Here is an 18,372-nt window from a genome sequence, read left to right on the forward strand (position 1 = left end):
TCCTCTGAACGACCTCTGACCTGCAGCTGAACCCTCTGAGCTACTTGTTCTCCAGCTGCTCGTATTCTAACCCACTGTGGATCTACCACTCATAAGGAAACCCCTCGTCCTTATCACGCCACGCAGAGCACAAACAGCACAATGACACACAAACAATGCAGAAAGTCTTCAGGCACATTACACAACAGGGTTACTGAGAAGCTGACCACCCTGACTCCGGTTGTGTGTTCTCCTAAGTGAGCTGATTAGCTTCAAAGGGCTTTTTACTCTCCTGATGCCTGTAAGTTAAACATGGTGTTTACCTTGAGATCGGCTGAATCAGCGACCTGCCCCGACATGTTTGAAGGGCTCAAGCTGCTGCAAAGCCTCCGTGCACTTCCATGAATTACACCGAGACGTGAGGGTCTGTCTGCTCAGTCCTGCTTTGATCACAGCCGTCTTACTCCTGTGTCATAAATACGTCAGGACTTTCAACAGAAATGTCACGGGGAGCGACTTCAAAGAGTTTCTTTGTCCAGAAGCTTAAAGTAAATTAAATTCTGTGTTATCGTGCTGCAGATGGAGGAGTTGTTAGTTTAGTGAATTAGGAAATGCATGAATGAAATGTTAAGTACACGTGGGGTGTGGTAGAAACTAAGATAGTCCACACAAGTTATATATTCTTATTTAAAACGGAAAAAATATGTATAAATTAGCTTAACAGAAAAATTACAAAGAGGGAAGAATATATGTCATATTTACAGTATGAACTAGAACACTGCTGAATAAAACCATGTTTAAATTCATTAGATCCAGATTTTATTTTGGATATTCACCAACTTTAACAAACTCTTGTGTTGTTTTACAACGATGACGATTCTTCAAACGTTAATAATTACTGAATTGTGATTTGTTTTAAGATAATATGTAATAAAAATAGAAATGTACACCTTTAAATATGTTAATAAATATCTATATAATAATAATAGCTTTGGATAAAGTTGCTCTATTACTATAGTAGCAATATTTAGTATAGACCGGTTGGAAAAGTACTTGGGATAAATATAGATAATATAGATATATAGATAAATGAAGCTTTAATATAAGGATAAAAAACATCTATTGTTTACAAAACCTAAGATGATGAAACATTTTTGCGACAAAACTAATCATAACAAACATGTTGATGCAACTTGAAATTTGAGAAGATCATGATTCATAACTTCAATGAGGGTTGTCTGTCTCCACTCGAGCTTTGTCCTGTGGTTTGACAAGAGGCCAAAACATTATCTTCAGTATCTCGATGTAGTTCACGGTGGATGTCAAGGTGGGTTCAGGATCACCATCGTGTAATATCCTCCTTCTTTCCTCTTTCCCCACTGACTCGGAGACTTCCAGTATTTGTTGATACTTATTAGAATACCACAGCACTTCCTGTGCTACTGCTTGTTGCTCTAACCCGGGTCACATTAGATCCAGCCTCCAACCAAACACTTGGCTCGGTGCTCTCGCTCTCTCTCTCTCTTTGAATGCAGCCTCCGTGTTGTAAGTGTTTATGTTGAATACTGAGGAGATCTTTTTTCATTTCGGGACATTAGATAAGATAGTTCCTGGAGGATGTATTCACTCCATAGTGTCCTGCACATCCTGGTGTACAGGTTCATGGTTGTGACTGTGTGACCTTTGCTGTGAGTTCTGTCAGTTGTGTAAAGATGCAGCTTCATGTAGACGCTGGTTTACAATACATTGACCTATGCGACACCACCTTGAGCCGAGCTGTGGAGTGATCAGTGATTATTCTATTGATTTCTGATGTTTCCATGGATCAAACAGCCTCAACCCTTCTTATACAGTGTTATTCATTCATCAGACATATTTACTTTTACAGAAAAAGTTTGTTAAACCTGCACCAGCGAGTCGGAGGAAAGCGAAGAGCTCAGGAATTCATCCCGGGCCTCGGTTCAGTTTAGCTTTAGTCGTTGGTGGAAAAATCGATGTACAACGCTCAGGCCTCCTAAAAGCTTTCTGACCGAGAGCTGACGTGCTTCATATTTCTGCTGAGGTCGGCTTCACGCCCTCGTCTACAGTTACACACAGTTTGTTTCCACCAGCGAGTCACTGTGTTGTGACGGCAGAGAGACGCAGGGAAGCAGCAGCCGTGGGAATTGGTTATTACTGATTATGATTATTAATAAAACACCAATTTAAGCGTCTTCAGAGAGAGCTGACGCTGCAGAGTTTGGAGATATGTGATGGTTTATTTTCTTTTTGTTTTCACTCGAGTCAGACTCAGAGACAGAGTGAGTCACTGCAGTTAGAGGAAGATGATTTAAAGGCAGGAGGTGGATTCCGTGTCCTGTGTAATCTAATGAAATCGAGTACAACACCCCCACAAACCACAGCACAGTGATTACTCCTCTGACTCATCTGACTCACAAATTCAATATTGTAGCTTCACAAACGTTTATTCCAGGGTTGTTGTTCTGGATTATATGGCACAGGTGTTCTGCTCTGTGTGTGTGTGTGTTTTTGTGTGTTTGTGTGTAGTGAACACATGTGACGGCCTGTCTTCAGTCGCCTCTCTGCTGAACACAAAGATCGTGCTCTGAGATGTTGAAAGGATTGAAAAGACAGATGTGTTGTAACTTTTATTAGTTTATTATTACACTGATGGAAATTTGCACGGTACAGGGGTGAAAACATAACCTCCATGGCGAAGGTAAAAAAAAAAGAATGTGTTCTCTCGCACTGTTGGAACCGAAAATGACATTTTAATGACATTTTCTGTAAAAACAGCCGGAAGCAGGAAATTTGCTCAAATTAAATTGCAGCAGGCTCATATCAGAATCCTTCAGTTTTTCCAAACACTGAAGAAGAGGAACATCTTTCCCTTTTGTTCTTCATCTGTGAGGCAGCCGTAATTAACTGGATTCTCTTCAGCCCTCTGACTTCAGGGGGAGACCAAAGGACAGGGAGATTCCTGTGATGCTTTATTAAACCTCCTCTGGATTAACGTCTTTATTGGTTCAATTTCTTTCCCAGGAACAACAGGAAAATAACATATAGAGGAGAGAACGGTGGTAAATGATCGGAATGCTTCTCTCATTATTAAACCAGCCTGCAAACAACACAATTACTTTTAACATGACGTTTTAAAACCACACAGGTCTGCATTCCTGTGTTTGATGTTTCTCTGATTATTGATGTATTTAAAGGTGATTTGATGGAATAACTGCGTTTTTACAAAACTTAAAATCAAGTTTCTCTGTTTCCCGAGTGTTTAAAAGCACAACGTGGATACAGTTGTGATGAATGTGATGTTTGATATTGTCTGTATACAGTGAGAGTTGCTGACACGTTCACTGACACACTGAGAAATGCAGCGTCGAGGTTATTACATCAGATTACAGAGCTAATGATCAACACTGTCCGTGTTCTGTTGTCCCTGCAGGAGGAGTACAGGGCCGAGGGCATCAGCTGGAGAAACATCGACTACATCGACAACACGGGCTGCATCAACCTGATCAGCAAGAAGCCCACAGCTCTGTTCCACCTCCTGGACGAAGAGTGCAAGTGAGTCTGACGCAGTCTGGTCCACGTCTTCGTGGTAAAAGTACCACAGTATTACAACAAGTATTGTTTGTATTATAATTACCCTCAATTATGCTCTGATTGGATAATTGGACCAATTCCTCTCTCGTTATTGGTTACTTTAAAAAAAAAAAAATTTAATCATGTGAACAAGTAACAATACTTTATAAAAGTGTAGTAGAGTAGAAAATATGGATATTTGCTGATAAATGTATTGTAGTAAAACTGATTCACTTAAGTACATTTGTCATGTATTTGTACTTAACGTAAATAGTAACAACGTAATTGTAACTTCATAACATCTGCGCAGAGTTTATCCTGAAGGCTACTTATACATGATTGGGCATTTCTATTGTATTTAAGCAAAACTACAGTTCACACTAAACCAAATAACTCAAGTATCATCTTCCATAATTTGACAATAACAAGAACACCTCACTATTAACCTCATAGATCTTTGTTTCATCTGCAGAAGCTTAAATCTCCAATAAAAAGGCACATAACACTCACTGCAGTAACACTGGAGGGTCACATTTTCCTTTGGGATAAACCGTAGACTTCTTCTGGCAGCTTGAAGCTAAAGCACAACTGGCAGGTGTTAAGTCCATAACTAGAGTACGGCTGGTTTGATTCCACCTGTGCACCCACCTTTTCACTTTATACCCAATATACATCCGCTTAAATAATCTCTATACCATCCATAAATATCCAGAAATGTAAACCCACTGAATTGCAGAGGCCTTTTTCACGATCACGACTGTGCTGCGACTATTTTTTACCAAAACCATATTTCCTTCTTTATTTCCCCCTCTTCTCCATTTGGACACCGAGTCAAATTCCTCCCACTCGGAAAAGCTGGAGAGCTCTGAATCTTTGGCCGCCTTGTTTTCATAGCTCAGATTTCAGCCCTGCTCCGAAGCCCCTGGTGTCCCGCTCTTCCTGTAAGCTGTTGATTTTCTGCAGAATTGCTATTAAAGGACAGGGGGAGAAATCTGAGCCCAGATCAGCTTAGAATGATCATTCTGGACCTGTGGTGTCAGAGGATGAAAATGTCAGAACGACTCACAGAGCAGATCCTTGTTTTGGACTTGCCACGTTTCCACGTCGGAGCTGTTGTAGTTACGGTTGTTGAGACTGGATTAGAGACGAGTGGAAAAACGAAATGTCTTCACTTCGTTATGTTTCATTCGGGTTTAACAGCTCAGGAATGTGTCGGAGGGTTTTCAGTGTGATTTACGCTGCCGTCTTCATGACGTGGTCCACAACCTTAAACAAGTGCATCAACACAGGGATCTGCTGGCCCAGCTCCTAACCTCGAGTGTTTTCATTTTAAAAACAGATGTTAAAAGCGCTTTGTTCTTCAAATCAAACTTTTCTGTTGACTTTTATTTCAGTTTCCCTCAAGCCACCAACCAGACTCTGCTGGATAAGTTCAAGCGGCAGCACGAGGGCAACAGCTACATCGAGTTCCCCGCCGTCATGGAGTCCGCCTTCATCATACGACACTACGCTGGCAAGGTCAAGTACGGGGTCAAGGTCAGTCTGATCCTCACGTCCACGGGTAGTCAGTGATTAGAAAGAGAGAGAGGAGGATGTGCAGCCATAGACTGTTTATGAAAATGGACAAAGAGGGTGTGTCTGGAAAGTGAAGCTAGGGTGAAAGTGCCAGAAACCTGTATTCTCTCAAACGACCAGCAGAGGGCGACTCCACTGGTTTTGAAAATAAGTCGGTTCCGATGAAAATGGCGCTACATCCTCCTTAATTTGTAAAGTCAGAAAACATATTACTCAGGAGTTTATGATCTCAATCTCTAGATTCAAGTCTTCAATTTAGAGTAAAATAGATGATAAATGAATTGAGGCATGAATTCTGATTGACAGGTGGAACCGCCCAATGAATGCAGGTGGCAGGTGTAGTCAGGCTCCACCCCCTTCTCCTCCAAATATAGTTACTTCTGGTTTCAAAGAACTAAGATGGATGCAAAACGGCAGCTCACAAACCAATGGCTGTTGAAGGAACTTTTATCACAAGCAAATAATAGCATTGAATCCCATTTTATGTGTGATGCAGGATTTCAGGGAGAAGAACACGGACCACATGCGGCCGGACATCGTCGCTCTGCTGAAGAGCAGCAAGAACGCCTTCATCTGTGGGCTGATCGGCATCGAACCGTCGGCCACGTTCCGCTGGGCGGTACTGCGAGCGTACTTCAGAGCCCTGGTGGCTTTCAGAGAAGCTGGAAAGAGACACACGCAGAAGAAGCCTGGTGAGTTCTAATATGTTACAGCTGCAGGAACACAAAGCTCATCTCACCTGAACTTAGAAAGTCAATGAAAACTTACAAATGTCTATTTTTTGACTTTTCATCATATCAAGACAACTACTCTATCTTTAATTTGAGGGAGGCAAAGTTGAATTTTAAATTTCAAATAACCAAACAGCTCGCTTAAGAGTTATTTAAAATTTAATTTAATAATAAGATATGTGAATATTTCTGTTGCAGTGTTTTTTGATGTGTGGAGTTCATCGGCAGAGAACAGTGTCTAACTCTTCAGAATATAATATGATTATAATTATTTCACTCTGATCATTTCCTTGATATCCTTCCATACACAGTGAGATATGCTCACATGTCACCATCGTGTTGTCCGTTCTATTTTGCTTTATCTGCCATATTTAATGTTCCATCAGTCACTAGTAGTTTGTGTCTAGTGCTCGTAGAACCGCTGTGTTTTTACAGTAGCTGTTTACTCTCTCGGCTTTGGCTTTTATTCGAATGCCTTCTTTTCCCTTGATACGCAGTAGATTTTACAGATGTTCCCTCAGAGCTCTGCATCCTCTTCATCTTTCCCTACAGTTTTACATGCAGATGTTGATGTGTGAAAATAGAGTTTGTTGAAATCTTTCTCCTTTATCTTTTAGAAATCCTTTAGATATCAGTGTCTCCCAAAGCAAACCTGTTACATGTCTTCAAAAACATTTCTGCAAAAGTTTATATATAAAGCCTAGAGTTTCACAGATTTTTTGGGAAATAATTGGATAAGTTGTGAAATAAATCACTTTTAATCACAACTTCACTCGGGAAGAATGAGTTGACAGATAAACCTCTTGAAGACATTGTATGGAAACACCTTTGGGGGACAAACAGCTACACTCAGAGTCACAAGGACAAACATCCTGCTGATGAATGTCGATCATTTTCTCTCCAGACGTCTTGCACAGGTTATCTCTCCGGTAGACGACTGCATCTCTTGACCTCTTCTTCTTCGCTGTCTAATCTCTTGTTTCTTTCTCTCTCCCTCTCTCTCCTCTGTTTCCCCCCTTCTTTGTATTTTGTTTTTCTCTCCTCTCTGTTTTTTTTTCTTTCCCTTTTGTTTTTGCTTCTCCAAGGGCATGATGACGCTGCTCCCTGCGCAGTTTTGAAAAGTGTGGATAGTTTTAGCTTTCTGCAGCACCCTGTGCATCAGAGAAGCTTAGAGATCCTGCAGAGATGCAAAGAGGAGAAGCACAGTAAGGCTGCCAATACCAGAACAACTCCCTCCGACTTAAAACCACCACTCGGGGGAACCGGTTGGGATGAGGCTGACCAGCATCAGCAACTTTACTGAAGCCAGAATTGACCAAAATCAATAAAATATCCAAAAGTCAAGAGACGTGTTTGCACAAATCTATGTTATACTTCATAAGACTCGATGCTTGTTGGTCTCCGCCCCCTCCGACCTCCTCCCACCCCCCCTCTCTTGTTCACCTGCATGCATTTGTTCTTAGTCTTGTCTTGCACGTTGTCAACTAGCATGCTTCATCCACTCTGTCACTAACACTGTGCTAGTAAAAGGCTCTGCAGAGTTTTGCATGCTTGCATTGCTTTATCAGCTAACTTGGGTCTGGGGGACACGACACAGTAACGCCTCTCGGTGCCCGACACACGCTTCCGTGTCCACTCTTGTCTTTTCGGGGCGGTGGTGGGTATAATTGCTTGTCCACCTCAGCATACTTCTTAAAATCAGCCACCTTCTCCTGTCACTAACACCACACAGGCCGGTGGTGGTGAGAGAAGACTGAGGGAAGGGTATGATGAGATGTGTGTTATCACTAACGTGTTCACAGGCAGCTCTTTATGTGGTGCAGGACAAACATTTCATCACACTCTCATGTGTTTGTGTCTTTTTGTTGTGTGCCACCCTGCAGCTCCAGGTGAGAGTGACAATGTTGAACAACTCCAGTAGCTTGTTAATCCCATAAACTCTCCTTTGTTCCTTAAAATTACATTTCCTAAAGATTTCATGTCTTTCAAATCGCTTGGATGTAACTTTACACTTTCCTTCCTCATTTTGACAAGATCTTTGAATAGCTACGAATCTATAATCAATGAATGATTGATTGTTCCTCCTCAAATCATAATTTACCTTAAATCAAGGCACTTTTACTGAGAAGGCCAAACCTTAAAAATTATAGAGAAACAGTCAGTGGGGAAGGAAGTAGTCAAACATTTATCTCGAGTAAAAGTACAAATAAATGGACATAAATGTAATCAAGTAAAAGTACCACATTAACGAGTATTGTTCTTATTATAATTACCCTCAATTACACTCTAATTGGATAATTGGACCAATTCCCCTCTCGTTATTGATTACTAAACAAAAAGTTAGTTTTTAAATTATGTGAACAAGTAACAATACTTTTGTTTATATATGTATTGTAGTAAAAGTGATGCACTTAAGTACATTTGTCATGTATTTGTACTTAAATAGTAAGGACGTAATTGTACTTATATCTGATCAGAGTTTATCCTAAAGGCTACTTATACATGATAGGGCATTTTTAATTGGACAAAATGTAGATTCAATATTTTAAGCAAAACTACAGTTCACACTTAACCAATTAACTCTTAAGTATCATCTTCCATAATTGGACACTAACAAGAACACCTCACTATTAACCTCATAGATCTTTGTTTCATCTGCAGAAGCTTAAATCTCCAATAAAAAGGCACATAACACTCACTGCAGTAACACTGGAGGGTCACAGGTGTGTGTTTCGCTTCACAAGGCTTTGAGGGATTTGATTTTTTTTGTGTGTCTCTCTCTGTTTTGTGAGTGTGTGTCTGTATGTGTGTGATTATGTGTTCCTTTCACATGAAGCTAAAATGTGTGTTTATGCTCAGGCGTGACCAGGAAGACTCCACGTTCTCCTCTGTCAGACCTCCAGGGAAGCAACGCCATCAACGACAAGTCACCACGGTGAGTCTGTGGCGAGCAGCGTGTTTCTCACTCGAGTGTTAAAGTGTCCGATCGCTTCACAGAGGGAGTCGGGAGAGTTCCTGCTGTGTGAAGAAATAAATTCCTGCTCTCATCATTGCTGTTTATGTGGAGTTCAATGGCAGGTTATCAGATTCATCAAATAGCTCAGATATGCGGGGCCGGACCCACATGAGCTCACACGAGGACAAGTGCGTCGGCACTCCTGACACAGTAATGCAGTCAAACACCACAACATCAAACACAAGCTGCCTGCTATTCAAACAATGAATGTTATGCGCCTCAGTGAGATACGATTTGCAGGTGTTTTTATTAATCTACAGTTATTATTCTGTCTAACCCTCAAATCCACATTCCCCAGCTACATATTGAAGGTAGCTACCGGTTCGTAGGTTTATTTGTTGATGAGCAGAGGCTGAGAAAGAAAAAACACATTCCAATCTGCAGGATCCACACCCATATATATCAGTCCCCTAAATACGCCTGATCTCTATCATGTGGATCTGCCCTTTGTCGGGATCCACGCTGAAATTGGATCACTCCTTTGTTGGCCTGTGTCCCATCCTCACACCAGCGTCATGAGAACCAACAGACAAACAAACAAACAAACAAACAGACAAACAGAAAAACAGAAAAACAGACACACAGAGACAGGGATGAAAACATGACCTGCTTGGCAGAGATAATACGAAAGGTCAACGTTACTTGCATATTCATCTCCAATAGCGTTTGTTCATGTGTTATTTTCATGTTGTTGTTGTTATTATTAATGCAAGTTCAATTTAATTTGTGTAGCAACAAGAAAAAGAAGATATTGATTCAAACAGTACTGAATAAACATCTAGTAAACCTTTTGTTTGTTATTTTAGGCATTTTTTTTGTTTTTATTTATTAGTCAAGAGCAAAAGAGGAAATGAGACAAAAAGAGAGAGAGAAAGAGGGAGAGAGAGAGAGAGATGACCTGCAGCAAAGCTCCCCTGACATATTCTAACCGGGGACGTTATTGTTTATTCCCTGAACCCTTACTTTTTAATCTTACACACATATACGACAATCAGACCTGGAAATGGTCTTCATCCACATCCCTCTTAATACCTTCCTGTCACACACTGATGTGTTGAACCTCTTGGACCTTGAGACCAACGTTGCATGCCTTTTTTCAAAAGAAAAAAGAAAAACGGTGATTGACTGTTCTCTGACCCTGAGTGTTGCTCCCACACCACCCCACTGGGACCCCTGCTCCACCACCTCCTCTAATTAGCCGCGGAGCAGGAGATTAGCAGCCCACGACCACGACTGGTAGCACAGGACAACTCGTACAAGCCGGCTTTTGTTACACAAGAGCCCCGGTCTGGGGCTGTTAAAATCCCCTCTTAATGTGATTTGCAACCTCTGCCTCTCTCTCTCTCTCTCTCTCTCTCTCTCTCTCTCTCTCTCTCTCTCTCTCTCGCTCTCTCGCTCTCTCGCTCTTTCTCTCTCCCTCTCTCTCTCGCTCGCACACACTCATGCACGCATCCTCCACACACTAGGGGAGCACTAAAGCCCGAGCAGCTGCTTCCTCTGTGATGTAAAGGCAGAGCTATGCATCGGAGAGGAGTGCCCGGGGAGCGATAAATATGCGGTCCCTGCAGGGTGCGTGTCAGCTGGACAGTGCAGTGCTTTATGGGAAACACTCACTACACAAGGCGTATTGTGCCATCAGCGCTAATAGAGATCGATGATCGACTGGGGAGAAATTCTGCCTTATATGGTCGCACAGATGCAAACAGAGGATTCCTGCTTATTCTATCTTTACGTATTGTGACACATAAATTATTTTTCTGTTTATTCTAGCACAAAGAGCCCTGAACTTCTCCAAATTCTTTTATAGCAATAGAGTATAAACTCAAGAAATACAAATTCCAGACTATTGGAGCTACGTAGATCTTCTGCTATAATTTGTTGTGTTGTCATTTGATGCAGACAAGTCGTATTTAATCACATGTGCACTGGGACTGTGGAAATGTCCCCCAGCTTGTGACTGTGGTGGACAAGCTTCTTCCAAAGAGAGAGAGGAAACGTATTAAACCACCTGCATCCACACTGATTTCAGATCCAAATGAGAAAATCATGACAAGATAAACATCTATTATTTCAATATTTAATTAGTTTAGTGGTTTTTGTACATATATACAGTTACAGAGCAAATGTACTTGTTGGCACTTTTAAATGCCGAAAGTACACAAACATCACAGAGATGCATGTGGTTGATTTTAAATGCCAACACTGAAGTTGGCAAATATCTATTTTTTTCTCCATCAAGCTGATCTTTAAAACCTCAGTTATGTATTTCAGTGGAAAATCAACCTTCTCCCCTGTGGCCTTGTATTTTTATTCATTTCCATTTAAAACACTCAGTCGTCTCCCAGCTTGTTTTATCTCTGGAATTATTGCAACCGCTGCTAATAACACAGGATGAGGCACATGACCCATCTGAGCTCCGTGTGTCGTGTGCTGAGGTTTCTAATTCATCTTGTAAATCTATATAATCATGAAAAACAACCCAATACTTGTAAAGCTCTGAGTAATAACTTACCTCTGCCGCAGCTGTTCTCTGATTTTCTACAATGGTGTTTTTTTTACTTGTGTTTTACTCTCTGCTCCTCTGGGCTGAGAGGGTTCAGGCTGGTTAATGGTTTTCCCTGTGACCTTACCGCTGGTGTTTTTGTTATAGTTCTGGGCAGGTGGTTTGGTTTCACCTTGAGGCCGGAGGTTCAAACCCTCTGAGGCTTCAGTGAACTGTGTCTGCTTCTCTTCCTCTGTGGAAGAAAACACAGGGACTACTGCCCCTGCTGGTGACATAGAAACATGCCCTCTACAAAGATGAAATGCACAGTGCTGTCTGATGGAATTAAAGATATTTATGGACCATGGAAGTGTTTTAAATAGTTTAATATCTGACACACGCTGATTAAACCAGACTTTTATTTCACTGACTCGTCCAAACCCAACAGATCTTGTTAATTTGTCTTATTTCTGTGAAAAAGTTTAATGAACTATTAGTGAAGGTAAAGGCACAACCTCTCTTAAGTTGTGGCTCAGTCATGATTGATACCTCAGTGGAGGAATGAATCTAAATATTAGGGAAAGGCCAAACTGTCCCATGTGATTCAACTATTTATTAATTACTTATTTTAATTTACAAAGAAAAAGAGGATAAACGGCTTTTGAAATTGAATAATAAAGAAGAGATTATTCCTTTATTGCTTTTTTCTTTCCTCTACTTCCTCCATGTAGACTCACATGATGTATAAAGTTTAGATTTATTTTGAAATAACTTTTAATGGTCTATGTGTGTGTTTTTATTTTGAAGGGGTTCCCCGGGTCTCGGCTGGAATGGACGTGTGGGTCGAAACAGCCGCTTGTCGTCCAGCAGCTCCATCACAGACGAGGACGGCATCTTCGTCAACTCGGCCAGCAGCAAACTCCTGGAGAGAGCACACGACATCCTCATGTCAGTAACAAGACTCAGTCACTACAGACAACGTACACTTCTGCCCTCCTAGTAGTTTTTTTAAATACAGTCACTATTTGATAGTTTTTTCAGATGCTTCCTTCCATCATTGTATTCCACTGTGTTTTGGTTATTTTGTTCAGTGTGGCCTTGTTGGCCTTGAGATATTTTTAAAACTGAAAGACCTGAGTTCAGTGTCAGTGAACATCTGTCCAGCTGCTCCAGAGATCACCGCATACCTACCTGCTCTGAGGTGCTGCCGCTGACCTCTGACCTCTGACCTCCCCACTGAGCGGAGAGAGAATTTGCCCACAGGGTTGAATAAAGTTCGGCTTTATTGACAGATTATTCTGATTTGTGTCTTCTTCTTTTTTTCAAACAGGAGAAACAAAAACTACAAATCAAAGCCGCTTCTCCCGAAGGTACAGCACAGGGTTTACTCATATCTTACTGACTTACAAACTAACTTCCTTTATAAACTGATTAACTTATGAACTTCCCATCTGCAGCATTTACTGAATGTCAAGTCTCTGAAGTACCTCAGCAAGCTGACGCTGCACGACCGCATCACCAAGTCACTGCTCCACCTCCACAAGAAGAAGAAGCCACCGAGTATCAGCGCACAGTTCCAGGTCAGACACACACACACACACACGCACGCACACACACGCACACACACACAGCAAGCTGCAACAATACCAGTCATCCTGAGCTGGAGCGATGAATCCCCGTCCAGCTGTGAATGTGATTAAAATCAAGGTGTGTCCTTCGATTGTCTAATCTGATCCATGTATTTCTCCTAAATGTGTGTGAAGTCTATTACGTAGTTCCCACCCACACACACACAGACACACACATACACACCCAAAGGTCTTAACTTTATGACATCATGTCTGGAAATTTGAGGAAATAAAATTAATAAGCGTCTCCCTGTTAGGATTTGGTGAGAAACTGGTGCTTTGCCTCATCCCAGTCACAGACACACCCTCCTGAATGTCCTCACTCATGTTGAGATGAGATCACACAAAGCAGCAAACTGAACAGATCTGTATATATTCACTTTGTTATAAGTGCAGTATCGGTTCTGTGTAGTAACTAAGAGATAACCACTGTTTTATATTCTACCAAATGTTCTGAGGTTAAAGTAAAACACCAAAGTAACTTTTCTACTCATTGATCCTTTTAAATAAAGCTAAAGTAAAACTTTACTACTACTAAAACTTTACTTTACTAATACTTTTTATGCCCTAAGGGATCAGTCAGCTACATCATTAACTATATGTTCTATATACTATATTCAGTTTAATACAAGAATATGATTTCCTATTAATAAATAAAGCTGCAGATGATGCTACATGGAACAGTTTTGTCATATAAATTATTTGAAAGGGTTTTGTACTTATTGTGATCACAGTTCCCTTTCTGATTCATTTAAGTAAATGTAAAAACAACTAGAAAAACAAAAGCAGCATAAATTGTAGTACAGAAGAAAGTAAAGTAAAAATGTAAAAGATGACCTCAGAATAAATCCACTTCAGCTAAGTACAAATACATAAAAAATGTTAAGTAACAAATTAAAGGTACTTGGTTACATCCGCTCAATTCTTCAGGTCAGATAAAAGCTCACAGGCAGATGGTCAAATTCGATTTTTCAGCGACCACTGCTCTTTCTATTTCCTTTCCTTCCTTTTCCTTTCCTTACCCTAACTTTTCATTCTCCCTTTCTTTCCTTTTCCCTTTCTTTACCTTACCTTACCTAACCTTTTCCTTTTTTCCTTTTCCTTACCTTACCTTCCCTTTCCTTTCCTTTCATTCCTTCCCTTCCTTCCCTTCCTTTTCCTCTCCCCCCCTCCATTTCTTTTCCTTCCCTCCTGGTCTGGTTTGTGGTGAAGTGTGCGTTGTGCTGTGGCTGGTGGAGACGGGCGCTGAGGCCCTCATGGCGGCCGGCCCCTGGCCCCAGTGTGTGGATGACTTCACTTCCCACATCCTGTGCTGCTCTGATTGCTTTAATCTTCCATCGAGGGGTGGGGGGGAGAGACTGAATTCCTCCTGCCACTGAATTATCACACACACATGCTGACCCACATGTGCACATGTTTACACACACAGACACATGGAAAAAAGCTACACACATTATTTTTTCCTACAGACCCACATGCTTACACAGACAAGTGGTCGGTGTTTATGGTCCCAGTCTGTGACTTTGATCTCCAGAGTTTTACTGATGGACCGAATCTCTGATAAAAACCCGTAACACAACGTTGGAGTCGTGTTGCGTTCACTTGTCATTTTCTGACTTTGTGTTACATTTGTGGTCTTGTTGTTGTCGTCCCGTTCCGCAGGCCTCTCTCAATAAGCTGATGGAGACCCTGGGTCAGTCTGAGCCTTATTTTGTCAAGTGCATCCGTTCCAACGCTGAGAAGGTACCGTGCTGCCGCTCCACTCTGCACTCACTCTGTTTCAACTTCACTTTTCAAAGCATTTTTCATTTCCTTTGAAGTTTGAGCTTTTTTTTATTTTTATTTAAAGCTGTTCATCATTTCCCCCCCTCCCCTGCTGTCGCTCTGCCTCTTTCTGCCATTCTCCCTCCGTCCTGGATTTTCTTTCTCTCCCCCCCCCCCCCCTCTCCGGCTTTGCTTTGTGTTTCTCAGCTTCCCCTGAGGTTCAACGACAACCTGGTGCTGAGGCAGCTGCGGTACACGGGCATGCTGGAGACCGTGCGCATCCGGCAGTCAGGCTACAACATCAAGTACAGCTTCAAGGTAACGTACACGTTTCTACAGCCGGTAGATGCTCCCTGAACATCCATTCATCCATTACCTCCTTTGAGGGAGTCAATCGGTGCTAAGAGGCGAGGAGGTGCATCCTGGACAGAAGGACAGTGTCACGGGAGATTCAGAGACAAACAACCATTCACACTCACACCAATAGTCAATTTAAAGTTTCTAAGTAACTGCAGGTTGTCTCTGGACTGTGGGACGAGCCGGAGAACCCAAAGAAGACCCACACGAACACATCTAGACGTTTTACTCCAAATATTCTCACCTATCTTTGATTCCTTTTTTGATTTTAAACAGCAAATCACAAAAGAAAGATCAAACAAGTGATTAAAAGTAAATAAAAACAAGAATTTGTTCACGTCTTAGTTATCAAATCAGCCAGATTTCTTGAGCACTGTGTTAAAGTACACTTTTGATATTGTTTTATTCATTAATTGGGTACTTTTCTTCATGCAACTGGAAAGGAAATATTTTACTTTTTACTCCACTACATTTATGTAAAAACTCCAGTTACTACATGGATTTATTTATTCATTCATTTGATAGAGACAGTGCTCAATAGCTGCACATGCAACGTTTCATTCCCACTAAGTTTACAACAAACACTACATCCAATAAAAACTAGAATAATTAGAAATATATTGTAAAAATCAAACATTTGAGATAAAGAAAGATACTTTTTTAAATATTTTAATCTGAGTCAAGATTAAAAAACATTCATTCCTGGTAAACACCCACATTTTAATTCCATCAGTTTACTACTTTTTGTCAAAGTGTTGCCTCTAAGCCCAGACATGACAAAACTCCTCCAGAGCCCCTGAAGACTTTATAAATCACTGTTCATGTTCCGAGCAGCAAACTGAGTTTATTTGTTTCCTGATGTTTAAAACAGACTCACTTCACACACTGGTTTTGTGAGGAGATGATATTTTCCCAGCAGGCAACACCGACGCACCGATTGCTCTCACTGCTCACGTCCCAGAACATAAAACTCTCAGGTTTCCATGTGAAACACGTCACTGATGCTGTTTCACTCTGGATTCAGAGAGAATTACAGCCGTCTCAACCACACTGGCTCTCATAAGACCTGATTCAACCCTGTGAGAACTAGTGTTGGACTAATAAACCAGATCATGTTTAATGTGGATTGGAAGGGGGGGGGTTTAACAGAGGACTGGCACTCCCTTCCCCTTCTTAAATTACTTTCCACTCTGCGGTGTCGACTGTTCGTCTTGTGATGGCGAGTGTTCAGGAAAAAAAGATGAAGTCACTGTGGTTTCACTGTGTAAACATGGTGGTGTCTACAGCAGCTTCAGGTTCTGAGATCTTTACTACAAACACTTCTGCTGCCTCAGATGCACAATCAGTGATAATAATGGAATTTAATTAATAATGTGACGAGTCATTTCTGAGATATTTGAACAGAGATTGACTCAAACAAGCAAATCCACAGAACTCAATGATTTCTACTTGAAGAAGAAATATGCAGCAACGATGTACATTTACGTTTAATGTGTTAATAATATTAAAACAAAATATTTATCAGTCATAGTTAATTTGACATAAGGGACATCTTGCTGATAAGTTTTTGTACTTTTACTGAAGTATAATATATTTTTACCTAATTGATATCTAACCTATGTAAAGTTTAACCACCACTGGGAAATAGATTGAAATTAAATACAATTGTGTCGACTTCAGCTTTTCTATCTATGAGCTGATTTTTCATTATCTCCATTCCTGACTTCAACTCTTCTGCCTTCTTAAGAAAAACACGTCACCCCCAATAATACCTTTAATTGTACAGTATTATAATTAACTTGTATTTATTTTGCATTTCATTGACCTTGACTTATTAAAACAAGTAAAACTAGATGTCACACAGTAGATCTCTTACCTCCTAAGTGATCCGATAACCTAAATGATTTGAAATCAGATGTATTTACACCAACCATGAATGGTTTCCTTTCAGATCCCTCCATCAAGTTTGTTGGAAATCAGTTTTCGTATAATCCAACTAACAAATAACATAAATAAATGATAAAACAAACAAACAGGAGCGAAACATCCTCATGGTGGAAGTAAAAATAAATAAACTATAAATATATATATTCTATGGGCGTATTGATGAGCTCATTCAAATAATTCCAGCATCAGACGTCGTCATTCAGCAGAAATTCCTGCAGACGTATTTACTGCTGTGGTCAGCGCTAATGAGAAATATTTTGGGCGCAGTATCACTCGGGAGGAGTCTGCTGTTCCTCCTCAGGACAGAGACCCTCCATTGTCCCCGGCTCTCTGAAACACTCTCCATGCTCGTAATTGTATAAACACAGCATCTGTTTCTCTGTCCACCCCCCGCGTCCCGGGGTGCAGAGCGGATTGGAATCAGACAATGGGCCTCAGTTTGAAGAGTGGGAGTTCAGCATATTTATGCCATGATGTTTGATCCCCTGGAAATATGGACAGCGTGGACTTTTACCTGGAACCACATGTGCCCCGAAAACATTTTGCTTTCATCGTGTGTATCTGCTCGATAGATGATACATGAAACTCAGAACATCTCAAGAGTTTTCAATTCAGGGCCAGAGTGTAGGAACTATAAATCCTGACCTGTGATCACTGATCGCTTCAACTCACAGATTCATTGACATAAAACACGTAATTGACACATCTTCACTAAATCCAGAACAGATCCTACAGACCAATACATTTCTATTCAACACCTTTCCTTGTTCCTCTTGATAGGACTTTGTTCATCACTTCTGCGTGCTGCTCCCAGAGAGCACCAGTGCCACCAGAGAGGGAATCCAGCAGAGCCTGGACCAGCTGGACCTGCAGCCAGAGGGATACCAAGTGGGAAAGACAATGGTATTCACCCTGCAGCCGCTCCTGTCCTCTTAAATCAAATGATCAACAATTACAGTCAAGTGCATCATGACTGATGTGGGTTTTTTGGACACCAATACCATTATTAGGTAGTAAAAAAAATTACACATACCTCTAACATGCAGTTCAAAAGCAAAAGGGGAGAAGTGAAGTGGCAGAGGACACAATTTTATATTTTATACAATTAAATACACATTAGATTCTTAATAATACTATATCATTTGTATTGTTACACATATGATTACATTTTATCCGTCCCTTCCTTCAATATCACCAAACTTGTACACAGAGTTTATGTTTTTTTTTATTTTTATAAATTATATAATATGAGATGCAGGATATATAAAACATGTTGTCCAGCTAACCCAGTGGGAAGCTGAG

General features: G+C 40.9%; 1 protein-coding gene across 2 annotated transcripts in view; it reads left to right on the forward strand.

The window, feature by feature from the left end:
- Nucleotides 1–18,372, forward strand: part of myo9aa (myosin IXAa) — a 97,494-nt gene that overhangs the window by 63,259 nt on the left and 15,863 nt on the right. For both annotated transcript variants that reach the window (XM_053424845.1, XM_053424854.1), the window contains 11 exons: nt 3,431–3,552; nt 4,965–5,106; nt 5,642–5,837; nt 6,962–7,081; nt 8,736–8,811; nt 12,182–12,322; nt 12,705–12,744; nt 12,832–12,954; nt 14,665–14,745; nt 14,974–15,084; nt 17,851–17,973. In XM_053424845.1, coding sequence (XP_053280820.1) covers nt 3,431–3,552; nt 4,965–5,106; nt 5,642–5,837; nt 6,962–7,081; nt 8,736–8,811; nt 12,182–12,322; nt 12,705–12,744; nt 12,832–12,954; nt 14,665–14,745; nt 14,974–15,084; nt 17,851–17,973 — 1,275 coding nt within the window. The remainder of the gene's footprint in view (nt 1–3,430; nt 3,553–4,964; nt 5,107–5,641; nt 5,838–6,961; nt 7,082–8,735; nt 8,812–12,181; nt 12,323–12,704; nt 12,745–12,831; nt 12,955–14,664; nt 14,746–14,973; nt 15,085–17,850; nt 17,974–18,372) is intronic.

The sequence above is a fragment of the Pleuronectes platessa genome, chromosome 1, assembly GCF_947347685.1.
Source record: "Pleuronectes platessa chromosome 1, fPlePla1.1, whole genome shotgun sequence".
In the NCBI taxonomy this organism is placed as follows: Eukaryota; Metazoa; Chordata; class Actinopteri; order Pleuronectiformes; family Pleuronectidae; genus Pleuronectes; species Pleuronectes platessa.